The sequence below is a fragment of the Balaenoptera ricei genome, chromosome 5 (assembly GCF_028023285.1).
Source record: "Balaenoptera ricei isolate mBalRic1 chromosome 5, mBalRic1.hap2, whole genome shotgun sequence".
Classification (NCBI taxonomy): domain Eukaryota; kingdom Metazoa; phylum Chordata; class Mammalia; order Artiodactyla; family Balaenopteridae; genus Balaenoptera; species Balaenoptera ricei.
In genome coordinates, this window is record NC_082643.1 from 78,265,892 (window position 1) to 78,278,350 (window position 12,459).

The following is a 12,459-nucleotide window of genomic DNA, read 5'->3' on the forward strand; positions in this document are numbered from 1 at the left end:
GAGCTTTCACTAAACCATTGAAGGAAACCTTTATGGTCCAAGGACAACAATAAGCAGAGTATGAAAGTACAATTAATTTTGACATCTTAGCAGCTATCCATTTACTGAATGTTCCAAGCATTGCTCTAAGCACTGTAAAGCCTCTCTTGATCTCCCTATTTACAGATAAGAAAGCTGAAACAGTCAGTGCTGTAGGTATTAAGCAGAAAAGCCAGGACTGAACACAAATCTAATTCCAAAGCCTACACTCCTAATCACTAAGCTAAACTCACTACATTATGCTTGGGGAAGTAAGTATATCTGCCTCCTGGCAAACTTTTCTCACACCAAGAGAGAAAAGCAAAATATATTTAAATACAATACTCAATATTGAACTGTCACCCACTGTTGTACTTAGTTTTATTAGCATTCAGCTTTTATGGTATTGTTTATGAAAAGTATAGTCCCATAAAGCAACCACATATAATGGTTGGAGTAAACTGGTATGCCAAAAGCTTGGGTGAAGTTCACCATAAACCAGATTTGAGTCACTGAGCAACAATCAATCTCTCTAAGGCCTCAGTTTCCTGATCTTATAGATGAAGTTTTGGGCCTAGATCTAAGGTCTCTTTCAACTTTAACATTCAACACATTTTCTAAGACACTGTTAATGCATGTTTTGAACAAAGATTTTGAAAGTCATCTTTTGAAAACCTTTAAAATGAAATCATATAGTATATGCTCTTATGTCTATCCTTTTACTCAAACATACTCAAAGCAAAAAACAAAAAAACATACTCAAAGCTAGTCTGTGCTATTAAAAACCAGGAAAATGACTGGAAAGGGGTGGGGTGTGGGGATTCTGCTGGTGCTGGTAATATTGTTTTGGGTGCTGGTCACACTTTATTGTATGTACTTTGTATATTACCATTTATTACTTTGATATGAAAAAGGTGTTTTTTTTCTCCAAAGAAAACTTATGTGTTCTAACTCCACAACTATGTTTGTGTATATCAGAGCTGTGCAACCTTTTTTTTATAAATATATAAATGCGACCACCTAGAGGGGTGGGATAGGGAGGGTGGGAGGGAGACGCAAGAGGGAGGAGATATGGGGATATGTGTATACGTATAGCTGATTCACTTTGTTATAAAGCAGAACCTAACACACCACTGTAAAGCAATTATACCCCAATAAAGATGTTAAAATAAATATACAAATATATATATATACACACATATATATAAAAATGTGTTTCTTGCCTAATTTTGTCCATAACCCTGCTCCCTAGTTCCAGTTCAGGCATCTACAGAAGAGATCATTTACTTGTAAATGACAGTATTCCTGTAATTCCTTTATGACTGTCTCCTGAAATTCCAAGTCAGTCTTAACTTTCCTTTGGAACCTAGCTCAAGAACCTCCCTACATACACATACCCTCAGAACTCCCACAGCATTGATTCTTTGCATCTAACATTTTTATCTACCTCCAACCAGGTAAGTCTTTTAGAGCTGTTGTCAATATGCTCAATAACTGCTGATAATATATTTACTGAGAAATAAGAATATATATTCTTTACAAAGGGGTGACCTGCAAAGGGATCCCAAATGCATCTAACTCTGTGCCTGAGGGACAGAGATCAAAGCCTTTATAATAACTAAAAAAAAAAAAAAGAGAGAAGAAGAGAAATGCACCCCAAAGAGTATTACTTGGACAGGCTTTTTAAGTTGTTGGTTTTTTTTAACTCAATCTATAACACTTTCCTTGCTCAACCTACACCCAGAACCTCTTAAGGCACACTATCTAAATAAGTTACACTGAACTATAATTTACATAGCTGTAAAAACACACCACTTTTCTATTCGTAAAAAATTGTTCAAATTCTGGTAACATTAGTTTATAGCAGGAAATTTCACCTTTTTCCTTAAATCAAAAAGGAAAAAGTTTAAAAGAAAATGATGATAATTAATTGATAAGGGGCAAAGTCTTAAAACAAAAACAGAACATTCAAACCTAGTAGTAGCCATGCTATATAATTTTTTGTACCTTTACTTCCATTCATTCATCTTTTAGAGAAATTATACTACACATCCTACCTAGTTAACAGTCTTAAATGTTCTTCTAAAGAGTTTTGTCTACAGCAGTGGTTCTCAGCATTTGGCAAAGTCTGGAGACATTTTTAGCTGATATGATTGGCAGGGAGAGGGTAGGGAGGTGGAGGGAGGATTGCCTGTGCTATTGGCATCTAGTGCTATTAGTCAGGGATAGTGCTAAACATCCTACAATGCACAGGAGAACCACCCACAACAAAGAATTCATTATCTGCCCCACATGCCCCACATAGTGCCAACGTTGCATGGTCTACAGAAATCAAGAGACTTTCTTCTAAAGATTTGCAACTAGTTCTACACAGAATAATCAAATATATAAAATTTAAAATAAAAGATACAAAAATCCATTTAAATACTTAAGGAAAATGTATACAATAGTAGTTTTCATGAAACCAATTTGTTAATGCCATAGATTTAAATATTCCCTATGAGAATCCTAGAAAATCCTAGTTAGCAAAGTGCAGCTACAATATGAAAAAACCTACAGGTACCATACAGCTCAAGAACAAGCAAGAGTATGTGCACTGATTTAAGGGCATTTTACTTCACTGAACATCAAATTTAAAAATATTTTCCATATTGAAATGCAAGTAAACATTTAATTACAGGTAACACTTATTTTAATGTTTAAACTAACAATTAAATTAGGTTGTGTTTAAATCCTTTAATCAGTAATACAAACCAGGTTCAATTATTTTTAAATAATTAAAAGTACGCCTACCTTTGGCAAGTCATGACAGCATGGTACAATATAAACACAAGCAGACTTAGATCTACATCTCAAAGTTATACATTTGTGGACAAATAATTTAACTTCTCTGAATCTCAATTTTCTCATCTAAGAAATAACAAATCTAATTCAAAGACCTGTTCTTGAGAATTAGCAATAATGTATATAAACAAATGGAACTGAGAGCTCCTCTACAAATGGTGGTTAATTGTTTATACCAATAATAATTGATAGTAAATAATAATACAACCTATGAATACAGATTATAGTTTTATTCTATCCTCGTAAGCAACAACTCACTTATGTACTTCAACTCAAAAATAACTATAAAATGTACTTTAAATCAGTTTTCCATGCCTAGCAACTTTGAAACATTACTTAAAATTCACACTCAGATTTAAATAAACCTGATACATAAAGGACAGACTTCCAAACACAGTCTCAGGAAAAAAGGCCTACATGGTTTATTTATTTTGAGTAAATAACATATTAGCATGACTCAAAATTCAAAAGGGATCTTTTGATGCCTGTTGCCCCAGACACCCAATTCTCCGACAGACAAGCAATCAATGTTACCAATTTCTCATTAATCCTTTCACCTATACAAACAAATACACCCATTCTCCCACTTCTGACACAAACGGTGGCCTCCTCCCACTATTCTGCACTGTGCTTTTCACATTTAATTTATCTTGGAGGCTATATTTTAATTAACAACACACTCCAACAGTGGCCACTTACTACTTCTTATGGCCAGAATTCAGCAAATGTCAGCTATCTTTACTAAAGCACTTAAAAGGGGGGAAAAAAATCCTTAAAATCAATCAGGAGTCTCAGTAAACACAAACATATGAAATAAACTTTGCTAAAAATGGAGATTTACATGAGGAAATACTTGATTACTTGACCAGCCACTCAAATACTGCATTTACATACATAAAAAGGAAACACGTGGACTGTACTACAAGTTCTTCTACGAGTTGAAAATAATCAACATAATCCACTTATAGAACTGGACCTAGTAAAATATCAATTAAATAAAATATTGGTGAAAATAAAGCTATTTACTGGTTATATATTCCAATATCTGACCCTTTCCTAAATGTTCTTTTAACTTACTTTCTGGAAGAAGTTTCATTCCAGATTTATAAAGGTACTGTTCTTAAAAAAATAATTTGCCTGTTTGTATTTTCTGTTTTCTTCCTCTGAAACACTATGTCACTTGAAGCAAGGCTTCATCATCCCTTACTTAATATAGAACTGTATTATTTTAACAATATGCATTAGTATAGCAATACAAGATTTCTTTTAAGCATCAATTTAAGTACTAAGAATATCATGGTGAAAAGTCACCTCACATAATGCAGAGACTATATGAATTATGAGAGCAGTAACTTACCACTTTTAATTAATAGAAAATAACGCATTAAAGTCTTATATTAAGTTTCAGGCTTGTACAACCGTATTATAGAAGAAATGTTTTAGGCTACTGGCAACAATATTAGCTGCAAACTTTCATTAGGAAGATATATGTCAACTGTCCTGGAATATATTTTCTTAGAGAAAAACTTAGAATCACTGTTTCATTGTATATCAGTACAGGCATTTACGACTCTTTTTCTGCACTGTACCACAAAAATACAAAGTCATCCTTCCATTCAGAGTTTTGGCACTTGAACAAATACAGAGGTCAGAGTACATACACATGCTCTGTAAAACCAATCATTACTTATATACTATTACATTCAATAAATCTGCTAGGATTTGGCATTTTTAAATAATCTTAAAGAATTTTCTCCATGTCTAGCTGGAAAAATACATAATCACTTTAGACTCAAAGTTCAACTGCTATCAGACTTATGTTAGTAACTCATCACACACTTAGAATGCTGAATTTCACAAATCATTGAGATCATTAAAGTACCAATGTAAGAGTAAAATACAAATAGCAATAATACATCCAATAATGATATGTGATATCTTGAAAATAACCAGTCAGTATTTTTAATCTTTCTTTGTTGAATCCAAGGAGGAAAACAACCTAGCATTCTTCTTGATTTGGGTATGAAAAAAAAAACTGTACTGATACGTTCATAATTTTGAGTCAAATTACTATAACACTTTAAATATCTTACATTAATAAGTGCGGCTAATACTAGAGTATCTAAAATTTCCAAAGGACTCAAGAGCAGATTAAGACAAAAATTTTTTTAATCATTTCAGATATAAATATGTTGGGATAAACCTACTTTCTTAATAAGGAAATATAACAATGTATTAATCTGCTGAAACCTCATGTTTTTTAATAGGGATGTTCCTCAAAAGTAAGAATCAAGTTAACTATGAGGGACTTCATAATGAAGTTAACTATGAAGGACATCATAGTGAAGTTTCATGGCACAACACAACAGTGTCACAGAGGCACTGTCTTGGGACACTCTGTAACTTGTAGACAGTATTTTGAAATAAGCTTCTCGTACACTCCCATTATTTTTTCCTAATCCTAGCTAAAAATATTTAAATGTCTTTAATACACCAAACAGCTTACCTTTACCCAGTCAAAAAGCTTTAGATGTCAATCGAAAAGAGGCCTAGATGTCGGGGTAAGTAGAAATGAGATAACGGTCTAATACGGAATTAATTTCCTATCTCAGGTAAAAATTCCCTTATCCCCCCCCCCCACTCAAAGAAGATAGTACCCCATTATGCCTTCTCTTCTCTCCCAATACCGAACTGAGAGGGAGTAACTCTGAACGTCCTTCTTTCATCAATACCTAAGGACTCGCATCGCTCCTTCCCTAAGAAAAGGACCGTGGCGGCCAGACCGGTTATAACCCAGAATACCCTTAAAAAGAGTGGGCCTTTGGACAGCGCGGCTCTCCGGATCCAGTTACCACCTTTCCCCTTCCCCCAACCCACTTCCCGGGTTTTCTCAGGCTCGGCCTGCTCCCTCCCCACCCTACAGCCACACTTCCAGCTGTTGCCACTGCCTTGGGGCTCTCTCTAGAGCTCACACCACGCCGATAAGCGCCCCTCCTCCATCCGCCCCCCAAAACCGTATTCCTCCCCAGACCACCCGCCCGCGAGACCGTCCATCCCAGGGCCCTGGGAGGGGAGGGGAAAACGGCGGAAGGAGGGGGAGACTGCTGCTTCCCCACAAGCAGAACGGTGGCAGCAAAGGCGGCCACCCGGGGGTTACCAGGGATATTGGAGTCGCCACTGGAAGAGCCCTCCCGCCCTGGGCTGAGGTGGGGGACGTCCGGTAGTTCATTTCTGACCTCCTCGCTCTTCAGCACCTCCTTGAACTCCCGCTTGATTCGCTGCACCGCGATGTTGGCCATGTCTCCGCCCGCAGCTGATTCGTACCCGCCTCCTCCGCCACCGCTACGACCACCGCCACCGCCGCCACCTCTTCCTCCACCGCCTCCTCCCTCTGCGATTCACACCCCAGCACACGAACGCTGCCAACTCCACCCCTGCCGCCGCGCTCTCCTAAGTGTGGAATCACCTCCGCGCCCGGCCACCAAAATGGCGCCGGGTCCGCGCATGCGTACGACGCTGACCCGGCCGGGCGGCGCAGCCGCTGCCGTCGTAGCCCCTTACGCCTCAGTCGAGAACCCGCGCCGCGCTGCGCCGCGCCGCGCCTCGCGTCTCTGCCCGAACTGCGGCCGCGTGGCTCCGCCCTGCCGGCGTTTGGGGCCAGGAGGGTGTGGCTTCTGCGCCGGCCGGCTGGCGCTACCGGGGCCTCCCCGGTCCTCTCCGGCGCCTCCTCTTCTGTACGAACCAATGTGATATGGTCGAGGCTTCCAGAATTTAGTCTCTAACCGAAGGTTCGAATCCACCCTGACCGGTTCACGCGGCCCCACTCGGCTCAGAGCGCCGCCCTGACTCAGCCAGACCCAGAACCCACGGGATTAATGTAGCCGGCTGTGTCTAGTGTCTGAAAACACTGCCCCGGAACTCAGTCCGGCCCATTTTCTATTGGTAAAGAACATCCACTGCGGTTCGTTTTTGTTCTTAAGCCATTATAATACTGTTACTACAATCATCCCAGGATCTTTCCAGGTACAACAAATCATTAAATTAAGTATGGTCATTGTTGGGTCTCAGTTGTATCTGAGACCGCTACTCCACGGAGATGCCTGAGAGTTCAGAAGCCGGATGTTGATCTTAGACCTACTTAGATAATTGATGCCAAGCCGTGGAACTAAAACCATAGTTTTTAAACTGGAATGTACATCAGAATCCCTGGAGAGCTTGTTTAAAAACAACAACAAAAAAGATTGCTGAAGTGGAGTGTGGGCCTAATAATTTGCATTTTTAACAAGTTCCCAGGTGCTTCTGCTCCTGCTGCTGGTTCAGGGACCACACTATGAGAACCACTGAACTAAGGCCTGTAAAAATAGTTTATAAAGTGAACAATGGAGAAATAGATGCTTCTTGGGGACGAAGGGCAGCTTCTGTAAGCCTAAGGTCTACAACAGTGTCTGGAGCTAGTAGGCAGTCAATAAATATTGAATGAATAAATGAGTAAAGATAAGAGTAAAATGTTTTAAGTGGAAAGTAAATTTGAAAGTGGTTGCTAGGGCTTCCAGTAACTAATATGGTTTTGATGCTGAGGGATGCTTTGAATAGAAAACATTTTGTAATAAGTAATAACGTTTATTTAGAAGTTTATATTTCTTGCATTTCTTTCACCTAACCAATCAGTAGAGTGTCCTATTAGAAGAATATCATAAATACACCGTCTTAGCAAAAATTACTAAAATTGTGGCAGTAAAAAAGAAAATAGCCACTGGGGGTGAATCATTCAGTGGAGGCACATGGCAAAAAAGAATTTATTGAACTCCTGCCGTGGGAACCAAGAGGGGATTTTAAATTCCAGCTCTCCTCCATACCAGCTCTCTCGGCCAAACTTGGTTTCCTCTTCTGCAAAATAAGGAAGCTGGATGAGATGACCTCTTTCAAGTTTTAAGAGTTCAGAAATCTAAAACATCATCTCGAAACATTCTCCTAAATGGGCTAACGTACCTGTAAAACCCTTCCAGCAGAGCCCCCTAGTGGTCCTAACAGGAACCGACTATACATGTGGGTCATGGCCCAATAAATTATTGGTATAATGTATAAATCATGCAATGCTATGTGAATTTGTGCCAGTAGATTAAAAATAGTTATTTCGAAGTGTGCAAAATTTTTCTGAATACTTTACATTTATCACCTTCATTCAGTCCCCAATATTAATCTTGGAACTTCAAAGAAATTTACAACACTCAAATCACAGGGAGACTAATTAGAAGGGTATGCTAATTTCTTTGGGGAAGAGAGGTTTGGTAATTTTTAAATGCACATAATCATTGGTCCTGAAATTCCACTTTCAGTCCATTTTTACAGTCCTTCCAGAGAATGAGGCAACTGCATATAAACTGACCTGAGACAATCCTCAAAATACATTCTAAGGGAAAAAGAGCATTATGCTAAAAGCAATGTGGTATCCTGCATTGGACCCTAGAACCAAAAGGACATAATTAGTGAAATCTGAATAAATTCTGTAATTTAGTTAGTAGTATTGTAGAGATGTTAATTTCCTAGTTTTGACATGGTACTATGATTATGTAAGATGCTAACAGTAGTAGAAGTGAGTAGAGTGTACAAGATTCTTTAAAACTTTTCTATAAATACAAAATTATTCCAAAAGAAAAATTTTATTTAAAAAAAAATCACTATTCAATCCAGATTGTGTGTAGTATACCACAAAGTATGTGATAGAAGAAAGGAATATGCTTGTGTATATGCTTGTGAATCCATAAAATATCACTGGAAAAATACATCAGAAACTGACAGCGTCATTGTAAAACAACTGTACCCCAATGAAAATAAATAAATAAATAAAATAAAAATGTACAGAACATTAAAAAGAAAAAAAAAGAAACTGACAGCAGTGGTTATCTCTGAGAAAGCAACTTAAGTTCCTTGGGGAAGGCAAAGTGGGAGACTTTTCATCATGTATCCTATTGTAAATTTTACCTGTTCAAAACTAATTTTTTAAAAATGAGTTTCCAGTAATGCAGATTATAAGCTCTTCACTATGATGATCTAGTTCTGATTGCTTACTTCATTACATAATTAATTAAACAAATAATTATTGAATGCCTACTATGTGCCAGGCATAATCTAAGCCCTGGAGGCATACTAGTGAACAAGACCAAAAAACCTCTCGAATCGTAAAAGGATTTGCATTCTAGCAAGGATAAGGAAAAATTCATCTCAAAGTATAGTCTGAAGGCACCTGGGGGGCCCCTGAGATGTCTTCAGGAGTCAATGTGCAATGCCCAAACTATTATCATAATAAAACTAAGATATTATTTGCCTTTTTACTGTGTTGACATATGCACTGATGATGTAGAAGCAGTAGTATGCAAAAAATTACTGTACTAGTAATAATTTTACTAATGCCATACACTCACTATTTGAAAATGCCAGTTTCACTTTAGAATGTATTCAGTGAAGCAATAGAATTTTTTTTAATTTATTTATTTTATTTTTATTTATTTTTGGCTGCGTTGGGTCTTCATTGCTGCGCGCGGGCTTTCTCTAGTTGTGGCGAGCGGGGGCTACCCTTCATTGCGGTGCGTGGGCTTCTCACTGCAGTGGCTTCTCGGAGCACGGGCTCTAGGCACGCAGCCTTCATTAGTTGTGGCGCATAGGCTCAGGCTCTAGAGCGCAGGCTCAGTAGTCTTGGCGCACCGGCATAGTTGCTCCGCGGCATGTGGGATCTTCCCAGTCCAAGTCTCACACCCGTGTGCCCTGCACTGGCAGGCGGATTCGTAACCACTGCACCACCAGGGATGCCCCAGAAATTATTAATTTTATTAAACTTCAACTTTAAAGTACATGTCTTAATATTCTGTATGATACATGGGAAAGGTACATAAAGGACTTCTGCATACCAAATTTCATGGTAAAGCACTTGCGCAAATGGTTGCGTTGCAAGCTGAACTTAGCCGCTTTTTTCATGGAACACCATTTTTACTTAAAATAATGATTGAGACAAACTATGTTTATTAAGAGTTGGGTATTTGGCAGGCATTTTATCAAAAATGAACAAGGTAAGCCTATCATGTCAAGGAAAACAACTGGCAGAATTTGTTGAAATGATAAAATTCAAGCTTTCAACTGAAAATTAGAGGTTTTTTAACCCATAAGAAAACTTTTTAATATGCATCTTATTTTTTAACAACTTATATACAGGAAGTTCTACACATATAATATATGTACATTATAAACCACACAGATATTTTTTAAATGATACAAAGGCAAATAGGTTCTAACATTTTCTTTTCCTAACTCCTAAGGCATTAGAAAATTAGAGTTTCAGAAAACATATCTGCCACTGTGACTTGACGGCTTCCCAATATGCTTAAAGACCTTTCTGATTAAATTGAGTGATATTAACAAATGTGATTGCTAGAAATTATGCAATGAAGTATGTCAACATTTGGAAGATCTGCATAAATTAGTGAGGCAATAGTTTCCAAATGACCAATGCATGATGTCACAAAATCATGCATGGGTAAAACATCCATTCAAGGATCAAGACAGACCAATGGATTTTAATGTAACAGAATACAAAAAGTTCATAACATTTCAGATTCCGTATTGCACCTAACCTTTGAGAAACTACCATTTGTCTAGATTTAGTTATCTGAAAAAAGTTATTAAAATATTCTTTCCCTTTCCAACTACGTATCTGTGTGAGGCTGGATTTTCTTCATGTACTTCAACCAAAACAACATGTGCAACATATTGAATGCAAAGACATACATGAAAATCCAGCTGTGTTCTATTAAGCCAGGCATTAAAGAGATTTTGTTTGGGAAATATAGTTATTTTTCACTGAAGTTATACTATTTATATAAGCATGTATGGATTTTATTATAGTTTATTATAGTTATTAATAAATGTTTCAATAACTTCTCAGTTTTAATTTCGAACATAATGTTGTTTAACCCACGTAAACAAATGCTTTTTGGAATCCTCAATATTTTTGAAGAGTGTAAAGGAGAACATCTGAGTATACTGTGCTGCTTAAGCATGAGATTTAGATCTAAAAAGTTTCCCAATTTCAGAATATATAATATATGTAAACATTATTTATGTGAACGTTGTGAAATTGGCTTTAGATGGATGGAGGCAAGTTCATCTGGTAACTCTTCTGATGTCTCTAACAGAACAATGTGTTTTGATGTGTTGAAGCGCATAAAAAGAAACGTGACAAGGGATAATTGTGCTTTGCTGACCCCTGATAATACTCGCCTACACTGGAACTGTGCAAGTCTTCCTTTTTGTAGCTCCTGCTAGTTACTATTACTGCTCTGCAGATTCAAATTTCCTGTTCTAAATGCAGAGCAATATTCTTTTTTTCCTACAGCCCTTTCCTGACCTTGTGTTTTGCCAGCTTTTTGAGACTTTTTTCCTCCGTCTCTTACCAATGCCTATTCTATCCAAGTCTGTCATTTAACTCTCTTTTTGAAACACTCAGTCATAACTCTAAGGTCGTTTTGCATTTTTTCTCCTCTTTCACTGAGTCCGTACGCTTCCCATCTTGTTAGCTCCTCTCCTTGTTACCCATCCCAGCTGGGGTGAGGAGCTCTAGCAGCAAGAGTAGAAAGCAGCATTTAGATCCGCAGTCGAACTGCATATTGATTGTAATGCACACTGTATTATCCCAAATATAGAGAATAGATCAGAAACCCCACCATTGTGGCTTTCAGAATATCTGCAGCATGGAGTAGAAAGCTTGTTTCAGTAGCACAGAATATGCTTCCTTGCCTTACGTTACTTATTGTTCCTGTCAGGCACAGAGGTTCTTTAGGTGGGAGATTTTTTAGGAAAGGACCTCATAATTCCACTCTGTCCAAGGAATATGCAGCTACAACTGGGACATGGCTATAGGACCTTCACACTCCACAGTCAATACACCAGCCACCTTTCTGGTAGACTGCCCTCTGCTGATCATCCCATTTGTTTTTGCTGAGTTCATGAATTCTTTCTGTCCTTTAAACCAGAGTCCTCTCTTTTAGAGCCTAGAATCACTGGAGCCCCAATGCAAAGCTCCCAATCCTCCAGAAGCTACTCTTCAAAATCCTCTTCCTCTGGTTGTCTCAAAGGCCATGAACTAGTCAACATGGGACTTCCTGCTAATTAAAATCCACAACTAGCTTCTACCTACTCAGCCCCTCAATTATGTCAATTATTTTTAAAAAATATTTATTTATTTGGTTGCGCTAGGTCTTAGCTGCGGCACTCTGGTTCTTCGTTGCCACATGCGGGATCTAGTTCCCTGACCAGGGATCAAACCCAGGCCCCCTGCATTGAGAGCATGGAGTCTTAACCACTGGACCACCAGAGAAGTCCCATTTAGAATACAGATTTTCACAAATCATATAAGCCTCATTAAATTGGCCAGATGTTCTTTGTTTGCTCCTCCAAATCCACTCTCCAATGTTTTCTACTTTGTGCGCCTAGATGCTGGAAGTATGGGCTACCAAGTAGTTCTTACATGTAGAAAGCTTTCTTACCATCTGGATTCCACTTGAGCATGGCCAATGGAAGGCTCTGGCAGGAGATGAAGCCAAGGGT

At 38.2% G+C, this 12,459-nt stretch overlaps 1 protein-coding gene across 1 annotated transcript in view; it reads right to left on the reverse strand.

Moving 5' to 3' along the window:
• UBE2K (ubiquitin conjugating enzyme E2 K) overlaps positions 1–6,447 on the reverse strand; it is a 73,721-nt gene extending 67,274 nt beyond the window's left edge. Inside the window, exon 1 of the mRNA XM_059923161.1 lies at positions 6,099–6,447. Within this exon, the coding sequence (XP_059779144.1) occupies positions 6,099–6,161 (63 nt within the window). The 5' untranslated portion in view covers positions 6,162–6,447. The remainder of the gene's footprint in view (positions 1–6,098) is intronic.
• Between the last annotated feature and the right edge of the window lie 6,012 nt (positions 6,448–12,459).